This window comes from Condylura cristata, unplaced genomic scaffold (genome assembly GCF_000260355.1).
Source record: "Condylura cristata isolate star-nosed mole 26May11 unplaced genomic scaffold, ConCri1.0 scaffold00007, whole genome shotgun sequence".
NCBI lineage: Eukaryota > Metazoa > Chordata > Mammalia > Eulipotyphla > Talpidae > Condylura > Condylura cristata.
The window spans coordinates 48,956,943-48,981,503 of record NW_004567108.1 but is presented as its reverse complement, the minus strand read 5'-3'; the positions used below and the strand labels follow the sequence as shown (position 1 = coordinate 48,981,503).

At 38.6% G+C, this 24,561-nt stretch overlaps 1 protein-coding gene and 1 pseudogene across 3 annotated transcripts in view; one reads left to right on the top strand and one right to left on the bottom strand.

The window, feature by feature from the left end:
- The window catches only part of PPAP2A (phosphatidic acid phosphatase type 2A), a 68,110-nt gene extending 62,453 nt beyond the window's left edge, over nucleotides 1-5,657 (bottom strand). For all 3 annotated transcript variants that reach the window (XR_001145196.1, XM_004678319.2, XM_004678318.2), the window contains exon 1: nucleotides 5,167-5,657. Coding sequence is in view for 2 of the 3 variants with exons in the window: in XM_004678319.2 (XP_004678376.1) it covers nucleotides 5,167-5,224 (58 nt within the window). In the remaining variant the exon portion in view is untranslated. The remainder of the gene's footprint in view (nucleotides 1-5,166) is intronic.
- A 6,089-nt stretch (nucleotides 5,658-11,746) lies between these two features.
- LOC101634224 lies at nucleotides 11,747-12,238 on the top strand (annotated as a pseudogene).
- Nucleotides 12,239-24,561: the final 12,323 nt, after the last annotated feature.

The following is a 24,561-nucleotide window of genomic DNA, read 5'->3' as shown; positions in this document are numbered from 1 at the left end:
AAAAAAAAAAAAACCACACACAAATTAAATCCCATAAACTTTCACCAGAAAGAAATAAAAAACTGCTTAATAGACTAGTAAGTTGAAAAGGGATATGGTCAGAATAGGCTCTATTTCTTATATTTTTATTTATTCATTTATTTTTATCTCTAGTACCTAACACAATCCCCAGCACTTATTAAATATTTAACAAATAGCTACTTAACAGTGAGTTAATATGAATAAAAATTAGGAGAAAAGGAAAGGTACAAAATGCTGGAGACTATTTAGCAAGTGAGAATTCACTAAATGATTTTTTTTCCCTTGGGATCACTCCTTAGGTGTAATACTTACAGACAAAATGATGTCAGCATTATGAAGACACATTATTAGTGTTTGGGATATCTAATGAGGACAGATAAGTAACAGATTCCACACAACCTAGTATTGGTTGCCAGTGTTTTCTGTTACCAGACTTTACTCAAATCCACTGACTTTGACTAGGCATAATGGTGATATCACATTTGGAACATACTTCAGAAACCATGACTTTCTCCTCCCAAGAAAGTCAAGGTAGAGGGGCCCTCTTGGTGGCGCAGGAGTTAAGTACTATCAAGTTATCGCCAGCCACTGCAGCCTGATTCAGTATCCGCAGCCAGGGGACTATGGTGCAGCAGATCGCACCTGTCTCGCCTACTGCTCCCCTCAGCAGTGTATTTCTGCCTGCTCTATTCCCACTTTGTCTCTAGTGAACCTTCTCACAGCTTCTACCCTGGCACCTCAGGCCTATACCCCAGTTCTTGTATCCGTAAGTATATGTAAAAAAAAAAATCTTAAAAAAAGAAAGTCAAGATGGGGATCCATTAGCTCCCATTTGCACCTGTTATTTTGGACAGTGGTAACTAGTATCTAGTGAAGAAAAGGAAACCATCTCAGCTGTTTTTGACATACATGGTATATTACCTGTTAGGTTCCTGGTAAAGAGTACAGTCAAATAACGTATTTAAGAGAACCTAATAAAGAAATCATCTTCAAAGATCTAAGGCTGAGTGGCAGAACATTTCCAGACTAACACCACCATAATCATTTCAAAACATAACTGGGCAAGCAAAGGGTCTTTAGAATCCAGAAAAATCTGTTAAATGAATGAATCTGGCAGAGAGGGCCTACTGACTAGAAAAACTACACAGAACAGCAATGACAAAAAAATCCAGGAGAAAATGCTCCTCAAATCCTCCTCTTGATGTCCACTGGCCAAAGTCAACCACAACTCAAATACAGGGGTTCAGTTGATGTAGTTCAGAGATGTCACTTCCCAGAGTAGAAGGGTGAGGGAGTAGGGTGGAGAAAAGATCTAGAGGAGCACAAAGAGAATATGGAGCACAGAATAACACAGCAAAACACGGACATTAAAAGGTTCTGCCAGTTCCACTTACATCTTTTAAACATTGAAACTGATCTTCTAAACATTAGAAGTCGTCAGCACAGGTATTTACTTGAGTTCCTATTGCGTTCATTAAGATGAGAAAAGGAAAAAAAAGACTAAGAGTAATTCTAAGAGTAAGTTTGACATTTCTGCATCTCTGAGAGTAAACAGACAACCCATTTATTAATAATACATCAGACTTAAGACAGTTTCCTCTTCTCTTCAAAGGGCACTTATTCCAACCTCTATTATTATACTTATCATGATATAGTATAATTGCATTTCTTTCTTTCTACCTCATTAAACCTTGAGCTCCTACCGCGCAAAAAAAAATGTCTTATATACCCCTATTATCTACCATGGAGCTAGTATAGAGCTGGCTTTCAATGGGCATTAAAGTCAGTTAGAGGATCCAATGTTCAATAATCCATAGCCTAATCCAGTTATAGATAAAATCTGGAATGACTCTGGACAATTAAATACTAATAAGTCTTATTCAAGATGTGGCTTAACATGTTGTACAAAACAACTACTTTCACACCAGCCATTATTCTTTCTCTCTAACATAATTTTCTCAGAGCCTCCCTGGTGGCCTGGGGTTAACTCTCAGCACTATCACCACAATGGCCCACTGTGACAGGCCTGAGTTTGATCCAGCCAGGGAACTGACCCACATGGTGCAGCAAGCCTCTCCTGTCTTGCCTGCTGCTCCCCTCAGCAGTGTTTCAGTAGACCTGCCTGCTCTACTCTCAACTCTAATGTCTCTAATGAATCTCTCATCCCCCACATCTGCCCTACACCCCAGCTCTTCTATGCAAAAATAAAAATTTATAAAGGAATCAATTACTACATATCATCTCTCAAAAGTCTCTTTTCCCAAGAATTTACCAGATTCACTGAAGGAATTAACTTGGGTATATTATATACAGAAATGTCACATTTCACAATGGCATGAAGGACTTAAGGGTAGAAATGTACACACTGGTGCATGCATATACTACAGGACATGTTTAATGATCACTTCAACAGATATCAGCCTCTGTAAAATTATAAAGTAACCATGTAACACACTCACACAATACCATCATATTAAGGTAGATACACTGTATGATGTTGAGGTGGTCATTAACAGAACCTGGAACAGTCACATTGTAATTATGAATCACTTTCATATAACCTATATTTATGAGGTGCTTAATCAAGTTCTTGTTGGTACAGCCAACTCTTACTTAATGCCAAGCTGATAACCCTCTTAGAGCTACCATGACTTTAGAGTTTCAATCTCATGCCCTCAGTAAAAAAATTAAAAATTTCAGAATAACATTTAGATTCCACTAGAAAGGTAAGTTTGCTATAAAATTAATCTTCCAATTGATAATGCTATAATCTTTCAACATGAAAATTTTGTATCTTCTGCACTACTGTCTTTGTATCTTCAGCATCTTAACTGCATGTGTATAACATAGTTGATATTTCTTAAATTTAATGTCATACACCAACTTAAGTCATTTCTATTTAGGAAATTTGGGCTAATCATGAAAACATACTAAATGACTTTAAAAGCAACTAGCAATATAATCTATGTTTTAATTGAATCAGATATGTTTCTAAAACATGTTAAGTGCCAGTGCTTTACCCAAACCATCAAAGATGCTTAAAATTATGAACATGATTTTGCTTTTTTGAGGGTCTTCATGAATCCTACAACTCTCAGGTACATGCAGCAATAAAATTACTCTTATCTCTATGACAATTGCATGGTGTTCACATTTTGTTGAAAATATAAATTATTAGAGGCCCTCCCTGGTGACACAAGGGGTTAAAGCACAGCACTAAGAAGCTAAAGCCACTTCCGCATGAGTTCGATTCCTGCCTGCCCCAAAGGTGACCGCATGGCATGACAGACCTCTCCTGACCCGTTGTTCCCCTCAGCAGTGTACTTTGTCGATCTGCCTGTTCTGCTCCCCACTCTGTCTCTGGTGAAGCCTCTTGCTGCCCCTGAGCCTCTGGCCTGTACCCCAGTTCTGTATGCGTAAATAAATCTTTAAAAGAAAATATAAATTATTAGAATCGCTAAGTCACAAAATTGTCACATGAATTTAAAGGAAAAGAATGGACATCTACCACATGGCTTTGTATTTAATAACATTAGCTTTAGCTTCCTCAATACTTTCCAGCAGTATTGTTTCATTTGTCCTAGTTCAATACTTGGCCCACAGGAAAAGCAGTTTGCTTTTCCTACCATAAGGCAGGAAAAAGGAAAGCTGAAATATAATTTCAACAGTGTACAGTATGTGGCAATGGCAGGAAAATATCCAATATACTGAATTACCAAAATCGCTTCTGATGAAATATATTCCTCTCTTCCCAAAAATATAAATGAAGTTTAACAAAGTCTCACTGACACTGACTACAAGTTACAGCATATTTTAAAATTTAACATTTTACCAGGTGTAAACTTTTCGTTGCAAAGATTTGAATATATTTTAATATGAGTATTAATATGCCCTGACATCTGAAAGGATTACTTGTGATTCTATAAACACGGTGTTCCAAAACTGTTTCTCTAAATTCCTTAAGTTCATTGTGGAGTTATACAAATGAGTCCTGATCAATAATAAAGGGTTTCATAAATAACTAAAAGTATTTTTTCTCTAAAATACAGAATTAAATTCAAAATGAGTTAAAACTGGGGGTGGGGAGGAATGAGATCCTGTCACTGAGATGTCATCACACAGACCTACATTTAGGGTTGCTAAAAGCACAGATTTACAACCTGAGAAACTTGCCAGTACTATTCTTTGATACTTAAATATTAGAACGGCCCAAACTTAGATCTTCCTGTTGGTTGTTCTTCAAAATACATAAATAATTAACATACTGCCTTGCACAATCATATTAAAAAGGTGAAAGTAACTCCTAACGCCTAACATTTATTCAGGTGACTTCAATTCTTTCTCGTCAAAGGAAAGGAGCAACTAGACGCCCCCAAAGTGAATTCTTCCATTAGGAAGACAACGCCAATTTGCTGAAGCCAAAAACTGCTTGGTGCTCCTTGTGCGCTGTCGAAGGAGGTGGAAAGCTACACCAGGGCAAGGTCTGTGCGCAGAAGGAAAACACAGGAATCGCCGCTCCCGCCCCCCCCCCCCCAAAACAAGCTTCTTCCGACCTACAGGCAGAAACTTGGCATCCTCACACCCACTTGCAACCTGACAATTTACAACCTGGTAACACCTAATTAGGAACGTTCTAGCCTTTTACAGACGAAAAATCAAATCACTTCCTACAAGTAAGATAAAGCAGGCGCTGGAGCCTGTTACCGAAAACCCCCAGTGCACCAAACCTTCAGTTTAGCTACCGAACCGACCCAGGCTTCCCTACAGTGGAGAAGAGAGGAGAGGCGCCCACCCAACGCTGCTAGATAGAGTGTGTAATGGGAAACAGAGGACAGGAGCAAGGGATAAGAGCACAGAGACGTCCAAACAGTCCAAGCAGGGCTGGGCTCAGCGCACCGGCAGAGACACACACACAGCGGCGGCCACGCGGGAGTCGGGGTGCAGGCAGCCAAGCGGGACCCACGGCTGCGGAAGCCGCCCCCTCGCGTCTCCTCGCCCTGGCGTGCGCGCCCGGCAAACACACCCCCACTCCCGCAAGCGGCTCCTCGCGAGTCCCCGCCCAGAAAACAGCGCCCTAGCGCCCACCGGTGCACCCCTCCCCGGCTCGCGCGCACACGTCCCTCGGCCGGGCGGTGCGTTACGTACCCAGCAACACGCAGAGCACATCCAGGGCCACGTACGGCAGCCGCGTCTTGTCAAACATGGTCTCGGCCGAGGCGGCCCGTCACCGGCGGCAGACGAGGCGACTGACTCACGAAACCCGGCTAGGGGCAGGCTCCTCCCGCCGGCGGAGCGCAGTGGAGGGCCAACAGGGACCGGGCGGCGCTCAGGCGGCGCTTCGGACGGCCAGCAATGGCGCCCGGGCCCCCTCCCCTCGAGGCTCCCGCACCTCTGGGTCCGGGCGAGACGCCCGTGAGCCCGCCGCGGCGGCTCCGTCGCCTCAGGCCCACCTCGGTCGGAGCGGCCGGCCCCAGCTGTTCGCTGTCGGGTGCTGGCGCCCTCTCCAACGGGCGTGGCGTCGAACTCGTGTTTTAAGGATGGAGATCAGCTGGGGGGGAGGAACATGGGGCGGCCCCACCCGCCCGCTGTACGGTACCCGCCAGCGCGCGTCCTCCGGGCAGAGGGAGTGCGGCGGAGGCGGGGCGCCCACTGAGAAGGCGGTGGGGCGGGGACCGGGGAACCCCCAACCGTGGAGGGAATCAGCCAATCAGCGCCGCCGGCCCCGCCCCGCCAGACCTGCGCAACCCGCCCCCTGAAGCGGGACGCGCTCTGACCCCGAGGAGCGGGGTTCACCGACCCGCGCGGCGCGTGTATCTACTAAAAGCCGCTGGGGTCGCGGATCTTTGCCTTTTCGGAGGGAGAACTAGGCCCCCAGGCCCACAGCCCCCCGAGTGTGGGCTGCTGGCCACTCCTCCTCCACCGTGGGGGGTTGGTAATGAAGAGGTCAGGGGCGGGGGCAGGCGGTGACAAAGGCTTATTTGCCCAGACTTTAGTTGCGCTCCTCTGAACCCTGTAGCCCTCTAGGCCTGCACCAGGCCTGTAAGTCTGTCCCAGCTATGCCCAGTTTTAGCATGATTTCCGCTAAGTCATCCCTCCACCTTTAATATCTGATTACCTTTGATTAATGATCAAATTTTCTTATCCCCCTCACTTTTGATATATACATCCTTGACTTGCCTTTGACAAGAATCCCTCCACCCTTAATATTTCCTCTCAGTAATTTTCTACCCACTCACCACTTCTCCCTTTTCCTTCCTCCTTGTTTGTTGGCTATAAATTTCCAAATTGCCTTAGTTATATTCAGACCTGAGCAAAATTTTTCTGTTGTTGTACTAAATAGGCTTGAACAAAGCCGTCACCATTTTAGCATGTGTAAAGGGTAATTTTTCTTTAACAGCAAGCAACAAGCAATACTCTCACACCTGTGTTTCCAAATCTGTAAAATTGGGATTTTAATAACCCCCTGCTTTGAGTTCTACTCAGTTAAGTGGTGAGACCTGGGAAAAACAATAGGAAAGTACTTTAGAAAAGATTAAACCACTACAGATGTTAACAATTGGTATCTTATTATCTTAGCTTACCTTTTTATACAAAGACTAATAAGGCAAATTGAGAATTTCACAGACTTTTCCTGTGAAACACCCCTGAACCCAATGGAGAAGTAACATCTTCAAGTAGTCTGAAAAAAAAAAAGCCCAAGTGATGCCTCACAAGCCAAAAACAAAAAAAAACTTTAAGACTTTTTAAAATAAATCTTTAAGATTGCACATTTTTTAAAATACTTATTGAACACTTTTAAGCAATGTATATCTGAGAGAGTTGTGCTGTTGTTTGTGACTACCCTTCCAGATTTACATGAACTTTAGATTACAAGGCCAAAATAAATTGAAATTGTGATGTGTGTAAAATACTCATTCAAAGAACACTTATTTCAGCTGCATACTAAGCGTAGTCCAGGGGCTGGGTTTTATTTAAGCAGCTTTTGAAATAAGATTTGGTGTGCTTTTTCAAAGGTAAACTTTCAAGAAAACTTACTGATTAATGGTTTTATTCAACACTTACTCATGCATTCATTCAACACTTATGGAGCCATCAGTACAAGCTGAGGTCCATTGTGCAAATGTAGAGTGAAAGATGAGAAATAGAAAAATCTCTTCCCTCCCGGAGCCTACTGCCCATTTAGAAAGAGTAGTTCCTAATTGAATGTTGTTATAAGTGTGTTGGTTTGGTTACACTCGAAGCAGTGAGTTTGGGTTTCACCTGGAAACACTCCACAAGGAGGTGGTGACCTTCACTGTTTTTTTTTTCCCATTCCCTCTCCCACACCAACAGATATTTTCATAGGTGAGAAGGAAGAATACAGTTTTGTTTTTTGTTGTTGCCCATTGGAGCAGTTACAGTATTAAGTCACTTCCTGTTGTTTTAAATAGTATCTGTGCTATGTGGCAGAGTATAGACAATTAAGTTCTCAATTAAGAACAGAATGACTAAGAAATGTGACTTTGTTCTTGGCTAGGAGTTTTAGTTCATTGGGGGTTGGGAGAAAAAGAGGGTTTTTTGTATTGTCATGATTGGATTCTGGATTGGTTAATGGATTTGGTAATGAGTTAGATGAGCTTCAAATGATGATTAAAGTAATAATAATAATATAAAAAACCACAACTGAATAGTGACACCATCAACACTCTTCAGTGGAGGTTCTAGTTTGCTCCACACTTGAACATGAAACCTCAGAGGTTTTCTTAAATGATTTACAAAGTTTGTCCTGGGGCTGCGGGTTTTCACTTTGTGATACAGGCAACAAACAGAAGCAAAGTTCTCAAGAAGAGAGAAAACAAGTTTCTCTCATTAATTTGATCACTAAATTTTTGAAAGACAATCTTCTTCCTCTTTTTAACAACTATATGCTTCTCACTGCTTCACTGGCATTGTTCTTTAACAATGTTACTGGCCAGCTTCCTCTCTGTTCTAACAGCTTTCTAGTCTCAAGTATAGTTTATTTCATATAGTATCTACAAAGTAATAATCATAAATTACCTAGAGTATTTGTGTCTGTTTGTCTTTTCTCCCCACTAGACTGAAGCAAATGGTTTTTATTATTTTCAAATAGTATTATAAACCTGTAACAAAAATGTTTGTTTGGTTCCTTAGAGTATATGCCTCTACCCCAACTCCAAATTTCAACATAGTATATTATGATCCCTTTTTGTGCTTTTTGTCAAAGTTACTCCTTTCTTACCTTATTAAAGTCCTTTTATTATGTAATATTTGATATGCAGATATTGTTGGAACACAGGGAGAAATTCCCTATCCCTCTGAGTTCTTCTCAGGCTGGACAAGTAACCAAAACAACATCAGACACTTTAGCAAAGGAAAAAGTTATAAATAATGGGTACTCTGGGGAGCTACAATGATATGCAGAGCCCAGCATTGGAGTAGGGAGGAAGGGGTATAAATCCAGAGTTGAGGGGCTTTAGTGCCAAGGAAGGAATGACTTCACCATTACAGAGTACAAAGAGGGGGTGACTTCCTCTTTATTATCCGAGTGAAGATGAAATTCTCAGAATTTGAAAAGAAATTCTAAGCTAGAAATAAATTTATTTCTAAGTGAAAAATAAAACTTCATACAGATGACACCTCCCAAATTAAGTCATAGGAAAAGGAATGGTAATTGTTTCTTCATTTAAGAAAGGATAAAAGTTTAGGGAATTATGACTCTCTTCATAAGTTAGAGAAGAGCAAAGGACTCAGGCAAAAGCAAAAGCATCTTCTCACTCTCCAGAATTTTCACTATTAGTTCAAAATACATTGCCTGTCATGCAGGGTGTCTTGAGGTGACCATTTCAGAGAATCCTCGGGTTAACTGTTTCAGGCACCTTCAGCACATGAAGTACATGTAAGTTATTCAGTATATAAAATGAGCAACTGAATCCACTATTCACCTTAACACCAGAGCATACATGTTACTGTTGAATCCACCTGTGTGTTCAATCCCTTCTTATTCCCTGCTTTAGGAAAAGTACCACTATCCTGACTAGTGAGGTATTTTGACTCAATACTATTCATTCACTTTTCTCCTTGCCTTTTCTTCCCCTGTGTTTTAAGCAATGTGTATATATTTCAAAATACATATACATATTTCTGTTAGCTTTCTTGAGTTTTAGCTTTAAAAACATTATATATGTAGTTTTCTGATTTTTTTTCACTAAAAATTATACACAGCAATAGTTTTAGGTCTGCCACATACATATGTCATTTTGTTTACTGTCACAATGAGGATCCAGGTTATTTACATTTTTATCTAGTACAATTAATGCTACTGTGAATATTTGTGTACATGTCTTCTGTGTGGAATTGCTTGCAGGGAAACTGCCATCTCCTGGGGTAAATTCACAATGAAACCTTCACCTGACCTTTACCTTAACCTCTACCTTTTTCTCTGTATAAATCCTTGAATTCTATCCCTCTCTTGTGTTCCTTTTATGCTTCTGCCTGAATCTGTGAACCCTCGATTATAACCTCATATCAACACACATTGTTATGTGTGTTATGCCACTTAGCTTTTATTAATGAGTTAGTTTTTGTTTTTGCTAACCAAAAAAAATCTGAAGAGGATGTTTACTTTTATGATAAAAGGTGAAAAACAAAAATAGCACTCAGGATTTGTTTTTGCAGCAATCATTCTAGCGGTAACACATTTCCTGAGCTACAAGTGTGGCACTGCCAAGCTCCTTCCCTGAGAACTACTTTACAATGAATCTCTAGGATCAGAGTTGGGGCTTCACAAATGGGCAACCCAATTCTACCAAGACAATCTCCTTCCAAAAAGACTCTCCTAAAGCTTGTTGTTGTGATGAAGAAATGCAAATATGTAAGTGAAATTGCCTAATATGTGTCTGGTCTAGGCAGACACTATGTGTGTATGTTTTGAAGACAAAGATTCCTATAAACACACATCTACCGTTTCTGCTTCCCTACCACCCACTCAACCCAATATTTCCATAGTTCCCTAATCTATCAAAGAAACAGAGGTGGTTTGACGTGACTTGTTCTTAGTAAATCCACACCTGACCCTGGTGACCACTTCCTTTCTCTGAGATGTTCACAAATTATTTCTTTTACGATGTCTTTAAAAATCACCAGCTGGTGGGAATGAAAACTACTACAAACACTATGGAAAATTGTTTGGAGGTTTCTCAAACTGCTAAAAATGGAGCTTCCATATGACCCAGCAATCCCACTCCTAGATATCTACTCAAAAGACACAAAAACATTGATTCAAAAAGACACCTGCACCTCCATGTTTATTGTTGCTTTATTTACAATAGGAAAGACATAAAAATGACCCAAATGCCCAAAAGTAGATGACTGGATTAAAAAGATGTGGTACATATACACAATGGAATATTAACTCAGCAATCAAACAAGATAAACACATGCTTTTTGCAGCAACATAGATGGAGCTGGAAGGGATCATGCTTAGTGTAATAAGCCAGAAAGAAAAGGAAAAATACCAGATCGTTTCACTCAGCAGGGGCATAAAGGGGGGGGGGGCGGGAGGGACTGGGGGAATAATAATAATGAACAACTATACATCAGAGACATTTTACGGGGTTAGAGTGGGGAATGGGATCAAAAATGGGGTGGGGGAAGGCCCTCCCTGGTGGCGTTAAAGCATAGCATAAAGAAGCCTAAGCCACTTCCGCCTGACTTCAGAAACCCCCCTCCCCAGGTGACCACGTGGCGTGGCAGACCTCTCCTGACCCACCCGCTGCTCCCCTCAGCAGTGTACCTCGTGGATCTGCCTGTTCTGCTCCCCACTGTGTCTCTGGTGAATCCTCTCACCCTCCGCATCTCTGGCCTGTACCCCGGTTCCGTACGAATAAATAAATCTTTAAAAAAAAAAAAATGGGGTCGGGGAAGTGCACTGGACTATTGTGATGGCACATGGGTGATTTGGTGATGGGAAGCCCACAGGGATTACAACTGAAGTGGAAATGCACAAAATGATGTAAAAATAAACTTTTATATTATAAAAACAAGAAAAGTCCTAGCTCTGAAAATGCAATATTTAGATGAAGGAAAAAAACAAAAACAAAACTGGAGGCCACATAGTATCCAATATATTTTCAAAAGTTCTTAGCTGCAGACACCAATTTTCTGCTAGAGGTTTGCCAGCAGATGACAGAAGAAAATGAAATTGTGAATTCATGTCAAGAGAAAAACTCAAAATCAACCATTTGTTCTTGGCTCAATAGTTTGATGTGTTTTAAGATTTGGGCTGGTGGTTCTGAGTTTACATGGCATAAAGTAGATTCCTTTTGGCTAATAAAAATTAGTGTGTGGATAAAATTTTTAAAAAGTCACCAGCTGAAGGTCACTGCTGCTGTAGCTCTCTGAGGAGCACAAGGTCAGCATGGAATATGCAAGAGCTGGGTGGGATCCTGACTGAAGACTGCCCACAGCTGGCACAGCAGGGAGACCTAGAAAGGCCTGACATGGTGTGCCCTTCCCTCTTGGCTTTCACTACTTATAGCCCTGGTCAACTTTGAATAAGGGGTAAGGAGGAGGGAAGGTCCCTGTTAAATAGATTTCTTTGCATATCTAGTGCCCTTAAGCCCTTCAAGCCCTTACTTAAAATAGAAGAAAAAATTAAGGTGTAGGAATTAGAGAGTCACTGGCAATTGGTAGATACATTTGAAAAGTCCAAGCGACATCTAGAACAATGTCCAACCAGGTCTCACACACATCTGATGAGACAGAAAATTAAGTGTTTGCAGATCTAGGATGTTGTGTTGTAGAGTGCTTAGCATAGGAACTGCAATGTTAGGAGCAGGACTGTATGTTGGATTTGACATAGATGAAGATTCATTGGAAATTGTTAAGAGTTCAAATTAACAAATGCTGACATGATTCAGTGTGCTTATTATCTAACATAATGTCCAAGTTATTTCATACATTAGTTATTAATCCTCCCTTTGGGACCCTAAATATTAAAAGGACAAATATGATTTTCATGTTTGCATTAGAAATGGCAAGCACAGAAGTATATTCCCTACACAAGTCCTCAGCTGCAGGACATATTCAAGGGAAAGCTGCAACATGGAAAATCAAGATAGATATCATTGCAGAACTGTGATATGAACGGCTAGGATCATACAAATTTCCTAAGAATATATCAGTGAACATTAAAGACCTAATATAGTTTTCCTTTTAAATCATCAAAGACAAAAACAGCCCAACACCCAATTATTGAAATGAATTTTAAGAACTTATTTATAGAAAAAATAAAAATATATCACCAGAGATATAAAAATTAATTACCTATTACAAAATACAGTCTTAAACATGTCACACCTATTTTTCTTCAAAAAGCCCTGGATTAGGATGACCATCCAATTACTGGTCTTTCATCAGAATCCATATTCAGCTGATTTAGAGCTCATACTAAAAGCTACCCTTCTGATTTCTGTTCACAAACCCCAGTTTCTATTTTTCTCCCATTGTATATGTCTCTCACCTAAACCTCATCTTTGTATCGATATGACTGGTTAGCTGTTCTTCTCAAGCAAAGTAGCAAGCCTTCCCCAGCTTCATACTCCCAGCTCCTCTGTACTTGGCACAAAGAAATCAGTACAATTTTTTTTAAAGATTTATTTATTCATACAGGACTGGGGTACAGGCCAGAGTTGCAGGGGGTGAGAGGATTCACCAGAGATAGAGTGGGGAGCAGAACAGGCAGAATGATGGAGCATACTGTTGAGGGGAGCAGCGGGTGAGTCAGTAGAGGTCTGCTGCGCCCTGCGGATCACCTCCGGGGCTGGGATCAAACTAGCACTGAAGCAGCTGCTGCTGCTCCTCGGTTGCAGTGCTGCGTCCTAACCCGATGCGCCACCCGGAGAGCCCGAAATCAATACAATTTTAAAAGATTGCTTGAATAAACAGAAGGAGAAAAGCAAAAAGCAAGTGTTCAGGGGGTAGTCAAGCTGTGTTTATCATTATACAACTTAACCCCCAGAGTTAAGCTTGTCTGCATGTGAAGATGGGGAATAGGGTTAATTTTCCTGCCACTGCTCTACAGGTCCATGATATCTGGTGTAAAAGCACTTTTTGGTATCCTCCATTGTGTGAACTGCTTTAAAAAGTGTATCTAGGTTCTTCCAAGCAACTGTTCTGTGGAATACATCTGATTGCACTACAAGAAAATTTACTGCTCCTCTCTGCTTTTCTTTCTCATTAAGACCAGAGTCAGAAACCTACATTTCTGAGAACCTCCTAACCCTCAAAACCATCGTCTTCGCTTTCAGAGTTTCTCACATAACAAATTTCTTTTAACTTCTCTGTGGACTTTAAAGTGTTGCCATTGTAAAATGTATGGCAATGCTTCTCAAACTTTGTCCATTACAGCCATCTGGGGCCTTGGTGAAACTTATTATTGACTAGCTCAGTTCTTAGAGATTTTGCTTCAGATGGTCTAGGATGGAACCTAAGCATTTTTTTTTTAAATCATCTTCAACAACTATCCCAAGAAATTTTGATGATCATCAGAGTTTGAAAAATTTGGCTCTAGTTAGCCCATATTTTCAACTCCAGACAAATTTTAGTAAAATAGAATCACTTTCTTCAAAGTAGTTGTTACAGATTAAGACCTTGGTACAATATAGTAATTAAATGTCTGGGCTCAGGAATCAGGTTCCTGAACAACCCTGAATAAATTACTTAAAACTTTCTTTGCAGTTTCCTTAATTTTAAAGTGAAAATGCTAACAGTACTATTGTGACCAAGTAACAGGGCTCTCTACCTCACAAGCAGAGACCAGATTATAATGCCAGATTTTGAAAAGAGAAATCATCTGGCTGCAAATTGATTGACAAGGAGGTAGGAAATAAATTCAAATCAGTATCTCCAATTAAGAAAAGGAATGAGGTTGTATAAGTTTTCAGAAACAGTTGAAAAGAGTTAAATTGTAATAGTTGTAAATTGGTATAAGGAAATGTGGATTTTGCCAAAGTTCATTGGCTTCTTAGAGATAGTTCATACAGGAAGTATAAAGAATCTTTTCTTCAAATAACGGGTTTCGAATATCTGTTGTGGGTCTCCCCTAACCTGTAGATAGTTCATCAGCTCTGTCTTTGCCAACTTCAGTCCTCAGTTCAAGGTCATTAGTTCCTTTGTTTTGTTCATATTGGGTCATTTGCTAATTAGTCAGGTTCTGCGGTTTGTGAAAGCAAACTTCAAAAGGGAAATGGGATGCCTCTTTTTTTTTTTCCTCTTGTACTTTAGGGTCTGAAACCTATTTAACTTTTCACATTTGGTTTCACTCTAAGGCAGCTCCTAAGTTGTGATGATTAAATGAGATATATTTAGAACATTTCAGGTGCTCAATAAATGGGAGACATTATTATTCAAAGGTTTCTGTCTTTTTTTTTTTTTGGTAATTGTAACAAAGTAAAGATGAGCATAAACTAACAACTGTGAACCAGTGACATTCTATGGGAGAGGAGAGAGAAACAGGATCCAAGCCAGGATGGGAAGAGCACATGGGACTATGGTGATGGCACATGGGTGAAGTGGTGGTGGGAAGTCCATGGGGATTACAACTGAGGTGAAAAAATGTACAAAATTAAAAAAGTTGTAAATATGTATATATAATAAAAAATTCAAATGAAAGTTTCCACTTTCGGTCAATAGTATGTCCTTTAACTGGCTTAAGAATAATATGCAGGGGCCCATGGATGGAACCCTTTGCAACTATATGCTAAATTCTATTTTTATGTAAACTGATCTGTCTGTTGTAGATTCTCAAAAGGAGTCTATGACACTGCTGAGAGCTCTGGAATCTTGCTATACAGTTTGCCCTTGACTGGAAGTATCTCCACCACCTAACATTTCAAACAGGCAAGATTCAGAGTCATCCTATACCTTCTGAATCAAAATCTGCATTTCCACATGATCCTAAGTGATTCCTGGACACACCAATGTTTCAGAAACGTGGCTCCAGAAATGTTCCTGCTAATGAGAACCCCCTAATATTTGTATTAACGAGGCAGATTTTCTGGCTTCTTTCTTAGAAATTCTGATTCATTAAATCTGACAATAACAAACAGTACCTTGGTTTAAAAAGTTAGTTATGCTTAGGGAAGGAAATGCTGTCTCACAGATGAAGCGATCAGCAGATTAAAGGAAAACATTGTCTGTTAACGTCTAATGTCAGAGTGGAATGAGTCTTCCTCCACAACCTCTTCCTCTTTTGCATACAACCTTGTATTCTTGTATTTTCTTTACAGTGCTTGCCATACCGTACTTTGCATCATAATCATGCTATAAGAGATCCATGTACACTTCATATAAGACAAAATTCGATGAAAACAAGAATTTTTTTTACTCATCTTTGTGTGAAATGTAAATTGTGCAGAATGTAAAACAGTGTCTTAGCCATAGCAGGAACCCAATAGTTACTGGATTCTATTTATGTCACTGGTTAAAGGAGTATTATAGGCCCTCCCTGGTGGTGCAGTGGGTTAAAACACTGCACTAAGAAGCTTAAGCCACTTCCGCATGAGTTGGATCCCCACCTGCCCCGGAGGTGACCACATGGCGTGGCAGACCTCTCCTGACCCGCCCGCTGCTCCCCTCAGCAGTGTACTTCGTCTATCTGCCTGTTCTGTTCCCCACTCTGTCTCTGGTGAAGCCTCTCGCCGCCCCTGAGTCTCTGGCCTGTACCCCAGTTCTGTATGCACAAATAAATAAATCTTTAAAAAAAAAAGAGTATTATATCATTTAGTATTTATACCTGAGAATCCTAAAACTTAGAAAAGTTATGACTTACAAAAGAAAAAACCATTAAAAAAAAAAAAGTACTGCTTCTGTGCCAGAATCTCTTAAGTGTCTTATATCTGTTCTGCTAATGAAAGAATGACTTGGAGAGGTTAATCAACTTACTTGCTCAAGGTCATGTAGCAAAGTAATTGCAGAGCCAATTCAAAACCTGTTTTGACCATTGTCAGTTAGAGAGAAATAGGAGAAAATTATGAAAAAAACTATGGAAGTAAGGGATGAAGATACCAGGTATGATCAGAAACATGCCATAAGTCATGAAAACCAGGAGCCCAAGGCTAGAATTTGGAAAAAAACATGATGTCAGTAATCTGCAAGTCACAGCTGAGGCCCATTGTAGGGCAGGAAAACTGATAAGAAGACAAAGTGAGTGTGGGTTTTGCAACCTCAAAAGACTTGCTCAGGAAATGTAAGATAAAAGTTAAAAAGACCACAGAAAAACCAATATCTTTTCTTTATATCCTATCTTTCCTGTATAGACATTTTGTTTCTGTATAGTCATTCTGGCATACATGTATTATGTTAAGTTTCTACCTTGCGGTCCCCTCATGTCTAATGAATTGAGTACCTATTTATACATTTATTAGATTCTTTTATGTATTATTTTATATAGTGTTCAATTTGTGAATTTTTCTATTCGTTGTCCCTTTTTATAGATTTCTAGGTTTCAGTTTATTCTGGAAATATTATCTTTTTGTCAGATTCATCAGTAGGTTATCATATCACGAGCAGTTCCAAATTAATTTGTCCCCTTTGTAATTAGCATTTTGTTCTCATTTCAAAAACACCTCTTGTTGTATTTTAATTATATTCTAAATGTTTTTAGAATTAAATGGGTGATGAAAAAGGAAAAAATCAACCATAAATTAGTACCCAAAGACACTGACTTTGTAGCCATTTTATGTTTGATTTTAGAAAGTCATTTTTCCTAACTATTGAGTTCAGTTGCATGAAAAATGTTTATTTATGGAAACTTAATAAATAAAAATTTTAGGGCCCTTCCTGTTGGCGCAGTAGGTTACAGCACAGCACCATGAGCTAAAGCCACTTCAGCATGAGTTTGATCCCTGGCTCAGGGATGATCCACATGATGTGGCAGACCTCTCCTTACCAGCCTGCTGCTCCCCTCAGCAATGTATTTCAGTAGATCTGCCTGTTCTGCTCCCCACTCTGTCTCTGGTGAATCCTCTCACTGCCCCTGCACCTCTGCCTTGTACCCCAGTTCTGTATGAATAAATAAATAAATCTTTAAAAAAACCTCACATCCTTTAAAAAATATACTTGATTCTACCCCTAGAAGATACCATTTAGTTTAGAAAAAAAAAATCATGGTACTTAAAAAGAAAAGTGAAATGCATTGAATTTCTATTTTGAATTTTCTGAAGAATCTTCATACTGCTTTTCTTAATGGCTACACTAGTTTTCATTGCCATCAGCAGTGCACAATGGTTCCCTTCTCTCAATATCTTCTCCAAACTTGCTGTTTCTTATCTTTGGGGTAAGAGGTGATAGCTCTTTGGTGTTTTGATTGACATCTCCTTAAAAATAAGTAGATGAGCATTTTATTTCATTACCAATAAAAATTCCAAACGATGGCTTAATTTCAACATCACTCTTATTAACTCTTATTACATATCTAATAATATTTGTGAATATGCCATTTATCTAGTTTCACTGCATTCATCATGGCATTAAAAAAGAAAAACTTCTGTGAAATTTCTTTGATTTTAATAACTGTTCAGATTGGTCTTTCAGACTTTATAATCAAGTATATTTAATATATTTTTAAAGGCACAGAATTATGCATATAAAGAAGATATGATCCATTCCTTTTTGGTAAATTTGGTACCTCTCCTTGAACAGTATTTCATCTATTATTTTGTTTCATTTTGTATTTTAGACCTGCCTGCAGTTGAGGAGGCACTATTATCATAGAGAAAGGGAAGAGTTAATGAAGTGACCTCTGAGTCCTGATAGCTCTGAGCAAATTTTTCTTCAGTGTTTCACATATTAGATTTCTATATAAAATTTTATTTAAATAGTTGTTCCACTTACTCATTTTCAAAAATCTTGGATTCTGGACAACACTTTACATAGAACAAATTAATAATCTCCCAGGATTGCAATGTTCCATATGGTTGATGTTTCTGAGAAGCAAATTCTTGATAGAGGTGTGATTTAACATCATTCAGAGACTAAAGTTTGAAAAGACTCATTAGTCTGCACTTTAATTATAAAAATGATTAATGATGTCAGATAGTATGAACTATATGACAGTTGTCAGTCAGGAACAAGGTGAGCATAAATCAGGAGATGAGAATATAAGTCATCAAACATTATGGTCAGAAAATATGGTGATTTCCTTGATTAATTGATAATTGGCAATTTAAGCTAGAAACCTCCTTTCACTCTGACATGACTATTTTTTAAAATAAATAATATAATAGTTTATTTTTACATCATTTTATGCATTTTTCCATCTCAGTTGTAATCCCTTGTGGGCTTCCCATCACCAAATCACCCATGTGCCATCACCATAGCCCAGTGAATTTCCCTCCCCCCCTTTTTTTTTGTTCCCTTTGCCCCCTCACCCCCATAAAATGTCTCTGGTATATAGCTGTTCATTATTAGTATTATTTTCTCACCTGATCCATTATACTCCTGCTATGAGTGAAACCATCCAGTATTTTTTCTTTTCTTTCTGGTTTATTTCACTAAGCATAATCTTTTACAGCTCCATCCATGACATGACTATTTTTATAAAGATGTTTCATTGAAATCTTAGATGGATTTTGAAGTTTCTATCAAGAAATAATTTTGCATCTTCAAAATATTGGCTTATTCCCTTAGCAGAATTCTAGATCATGACTCTTTTGTATTTTTTTCCTACCTTTACAAGTACAGTGCAGTTTTTAGAAGTCACTTATAATTTTTTTTCCTTGTTTGCATCAGCAAGACACATTTAATAGCTACATTGAGTCCCACTCAAGATGTGGCTGAAACTGCCACAGTGTTAGTAATTAACATAGTGAAGGGAAGTTTCATATATACATGTAATGTTCACACAACTTAGAAGTATGAATTCACTTGGTGAGAAAATATGCAGTCATTAAAGTGATATGAAGTTAATGTGAAATGATGCAATCTTTAGTAGAAATGAGGGACACAATTATGTATGATGTAATTATGATTATATTTAAAATATACATGTAAAAAATATTCTTTGATCCACCAATTCCACTTTTCAAGGGAATATCTATTGTACAGTTTGTAATAGCAAACTATTAGAAACAACAAATCTGCCTCAGTAGGGATTTAGTAAACTATGGTACATCCATGCAGTGGAATACAGTATTGTCTGTTTTAGGGCAGAGGACATATATATCTCTAAACTTCAAAAGATGTCTAGCTATATTGTTAGATGAAAAAGAGCAAATTATGGATTAGCATGTATGATAAAAGCCATTTGATTAAAAAGTACCAAGTCTGTATATATAATAGATAATATGTAATATAACTATATAAATATTAATATAGTAATATGTAATAAATAATATTGTCAAAAAATTTTAAATTGTATTATAAGAAATGCTAGTTCTTCTTTATCCATTTCTGTATGTGAATTGTTTACAGATACAAGCTGGCTTATAAGACATTATGTTATAGTACATGTAGTTAATAATACACAAAATTTCAGCATAAGAAAGGACCCAAAGGAATGTACTAGCATGATTACAATAATTTCTTTTAGTTGATGGAACAACAACATTTATTTTAAATTGTCTGCACTCTAGTAAATTTTATTCCATGTATATATGCTCCAAGTTTGTAATTAAAAAAAATAATAATAAAGAAGGTAGGAATCAGGAAAAAGAATTTGTAGAGATAGAAATAGGTTCTAAAGCCTAAACATGTTCTAGCTTCAATTTACTACTTGATCAATAATAATGTTGCATTTTCAGCATGTCAAAGTGCAATTAGAATGAGCAGACCAAATTTTGGAGGGTAAAAGGCAAATTGCTTTTGTAAAAGTTTCTGCCAAATGTGTTCTTACCACTGTACTAATCACACACACGGCTGATTTTGCATTCCCTTCCTGGAGAGGACACTTGCTGATGGGGCACAACCTCCCCATATATTTAGAAGGAGACATCAATGCTTGTGACTGTACGCTAGAGTCAATTTTAAACAAGTAGTGACTTTGGCAGCATTTTAGAGTTACGAGAGTCTTGAGGCAGTAAGTTCTTCAACCATATGATATCAGATTTTTTTTTTTTTTTCAGAAGAATGCACAGCTGAATTTTTCTCAGAAATGTTGGCCATCTGAGGGAAATATGTAGACACCAGCTCCTTACCTTTATGATTCATTTTTGGTTAAGTGCTACTTTGGGGCAGATTTTCATGTGTTAAGATAACTTCTACAGCAACCTTCCTTTATCCCAGGTTTTGAATTCCATAGATTATAATCCATAAATGGTATCAGTCGTAGGAGACTCATGTCTGGACCCCTGGTCCTGGTGTTTCAGCCAGCCCCTGCAGCTACTGCTGACTTTTCACCCTTTAAACAAAGCAGGGGTGAGGAATCAACAAACTGTAGTCAATCCTGAAAGTCACCAACTAGGACTGTACTGGGTGGGATTTGCCACAAACCCAGAAAAACAAGTATATTTATGGCATTTAAGTCACCAAATAGGAGCACCCTTCTGCCGGGAGTTTGCTGATGAGAATGATATCATTAATAGAAAATGATCAAATTGTTTCCTTTGCTGTTGTGATTTCAATTGGCATGCCTGAAGGATATGTGGCATGAGTTGCAAATACATAAATAAGTCATTTCATGATATAAAACCTTTTCAAATGGCAAAATTAGGAAGAAAAGATGAGTTCATTCAAATGTCACAGAGATAGAAATGTGTTTTTTTTTCCCCTGGGACAAAGGAAACTGAATGATATAAGTTTGTGGCAAATTTTAGTCTCATTTGTACACACATGCACACAAATAATCCTTTTTCCAAAATTCTATTCAGTAACTGGGTACAAGGACATGGTGTACCCAGAAAGTTCAAATGTCAATTATCATTATTAATACCCTGTTTTCCTCCCTTCCTCACTGCCAAATAAAACAAGGAATTAAGTACAAGCTGCTACAGCAAACCAGCCAGAAGCACAAGGATCCTAGAGAGAAAAAGCCCTGTCAGCATTTCCTTTTCCTATAGGGAAGTTCCTTCACTGGCTAAGATGGCCCCTGGAAGAAGGTTACCACAATATGTCATATTGAGAGGGCTATCTCATTTCACTGAGTAAAAGAATCTTTACATTTCCTTGGATATGACAGACACAGAGGAATTTTCCTGAGACTGTGATTACCTGCTCAGTGCTCAAAATAAAAAGAGATACGGAGGGATACTCAATGGCTAAGGAACTGTAACCTCTATATGGGGTCAGGAGTGGTTTTGTGCTGTTTTCTCTGGGCGTTGTGCACAGGGTTCTCCTATCTTTATAGATGGTCTGAGACAGGAGACGAGATCATGGATGCTTTAGTCCCAGAGGTATGCAGTTTTCAGCAAAAGTGGTTAGAGGAATGTCCCAGCCAGGCATTTCTACAAATGAGGCAAGCTACGGAATTTTTTTCTACTTTTTGGAACTTCACTGAGCTGTGGAAGGAAGAAATGAGCATGGTTTCCTTCTTTTTTAAAAAGCTGAAACAGGAGCAGGATTGTAGCTGTCACAAGCTGACTAAATATTTTTTTTACAGCACCAAAGCCTTTAAAATCCTTGGAACACTCATAAGAACTAATGTTTATGTTGGGACCTTTACATTAGTTGAGGGGTGTATGTACAAGCTTCATGTGCCTAGTGCCAGCTGCTGCCCAAGGACTCCACATCTGAGAGCAATTCATTCTATCCATGGTCTGGAATAACTGAAGACTGCTGAGAAATAGACTTCAGCTGAACAGTCTGAAAGTGGACTATTCAAAATGAGGTTTGCAGCAAACTCAAGAATGCTATTGACATTCAAATCGCGTACTAAGCCTCCCTGACTACTGGACATGTAACTCTATTCTTTCTAACCTGCCTTTGGACTGTCTGTGGAGTGTCAGAATTCAGCCTGAAGGCTCCAAAAACCTGCGAGGATTCTATTTCCTGGATATAAGCCTAAGACCCAGTTGCAGAGTGTCGATTTCAATATTCTTCCTTAACAGAGGTCACCAGATTAAACTACATAGAAAAAGAAGACTGTGTAGATTACAAAATTCACTTTTTATCAGATTTATACTAGGGTGACTTAGCATTTATCCAGCAACTGGTTCCCAAATTGAAACATTTTCAGTGAATCTATGGTTCAGTTCATTCGTTTGTTCACAGGTGCTCTTTTTGCATTTATAAAAGCTGAGCTTCTAATAAAGTTGTTGAGCCAATTTAATGTCATCTGACACTTTGTGACCGCAGAAACATTTACCACGACTACATGATCTTCTCTTCAACTTTGTGATTCCTTTTTTCTGTCCAATAGAAATTATTTACAATTTCAGACAATTGTTTGCTAATATTGGTCTTCTACAGGTTTATGTCTAATTTCAGAGTATGGATCTTAAACAAGTTAAGGGTAAATGTCCTTAGAAAATTATGTAATGTGTGGGTATTCCTGTTACACAATGTCATCTGAAACTGAAAGGAACCCTTTTGCTTAAATTTTAAGTTTCCAATTTTTTCCTTAACATTATAATATTTTCTATTTGCTAGTGTAAATAATTTTGCCACACTTTTGGTCAACCTTGCAAGTAAATGTCCAGTTATGAGCTAGTTATTATATCAGTCAGCGCCCAAAACCCAAACCAATTATTTTAACAGACTTTAATATAATTTCTACCAGTGCTGAAGAATTAGAAAATAAAAGAGAATATTAAGACAGCAGAGTAGTAACTTCAGGAAGTGATTATCACCCCTAGGAAGAGAGGAACAAAGGGTAGAGCCTGGATAATCAGAAGCTTAGTGTCCTTAGGAACAGGCCTAAAGACCTAAGGTGCTATTTGTCTTATGCCTTAGAAATATCAAGGAGGGAGCCCTCGCCAGTGGCTCTTTAACCAAGCACAGCACTATGAAGGTATATGCAGCCACTGCAGCACAAGTTCAATCCCCAGACAGGGAAGTGACCCACATGGTGCAGCAGACCTCTCCTGACCACCCGCTGCTCCCCTCAGCAGTGTATTTCAGTCAATCTTCCTGTTTTGTTCCCCACTCCCTCTGGTGAATCCTCTCATGGCCTGTACCCCAGTTCTTGTATGCATGAATAAATAAATCTTTTTAAAAAGGAAATATTTAAGAGGGACCCTAAGCTGCCGATATATGGTATCACTGAGGAGGCACAATGAGACTGGTTTTGAGAATGCAGACAACCTGCAAAACTGACATCAACTACTGCTACTCAGAGGAACTCCAAGGTCAGAGAGGAGTACTATTTTCAGGGTGACAAGGATAGAAATGGGCAACAAACGGAAAAGGAGCAATTATCCTTTCCCTCTAGTGTTCTTATTGGTGGAACCTATCAGAAAGCAAACTGGCAAGGAAAGTTGTTTGTATTGCAAAGCAGTGAACAGAAAGGTTAGTTTGAAGCCGAGACAACTGCTGAACAACCAACACATGCTCTAACTGGAACAATTGTAATTAATATGTTTGCTGTTGTGGAAAAGTTTGGGTTTTAGGGTCAGTCAGACCTGGTTTTGAGTCTTAGTTCAAGTATCTACTAGTGTATTTCTCTCGGCAAATACTGTATTGTATTTAATTTCCCTAAGGCTCATATTCCTCATGAAAAAAAAAGGTCAAGAATGCCTGCCTTATAGGGCTTTTGTGAGCATCATGTATATAAATTGTCTAGCATGGTGCAAAGCCAGGATTCACACTCTGGCAGTGGGGCTGCAGAGTCACTATTAATCATTATATATACTTGCTTTTCATTCTATGTGGAGAACTAACTGTTCAAAAATTAATACATTTCAAGGTGTGCCTGGGGTTTGGGAATAAAGTATGTTTGTTTATGAAAAGACAACACAAGGAATTCTATGGTGATGGATTGTATCTTGATTGTGTGGTCGATACACAAAAAAGCATATGAAAAGATAATAACATTGTGTAAATAAACACACACACATATATACATTCAGACAGAGATGCAAGTCAAACTGGGGAAATATGAATATGTTTACTGCAGTATATAAGTGTCAATATCCTGGTTATGATATTGTAGTTTTAAAACATCTTACCTTTTTTTTTCATTTCTGGAAAGTATTCGAGAGATCTCACTGCATTTCTTATAACTACAAGTGCATCTATAATTATCTTTGTTAAAATTTCAATTAAGAAATAAAAATATGGCTTTTTATTGATGCTGAGAGTACCTTCTATGATGCCTTTACATTAACTATAGGGTAAAAAAAAAATCAAACTGGGACATAGTCATGTCAAACTGAACAATTTGAAGCATGTGTTTAAGGATCTAAAAGTGAGTCTTTTGAGGTTTTGATGCCAGTGAGTTTAACTTTGTGAACATAGGTGGTATTTCATGTAATGTTTTGACAATATAAAATCAAATAGATATTTTGAAAGATTTGGTACAATATTCCAAAATATGAATGCAAAGGTGGAAGTGATACAAATTGTTCCATTTCAACCATTACTGAAAGTGAAAGACAAATGGATTCCTCC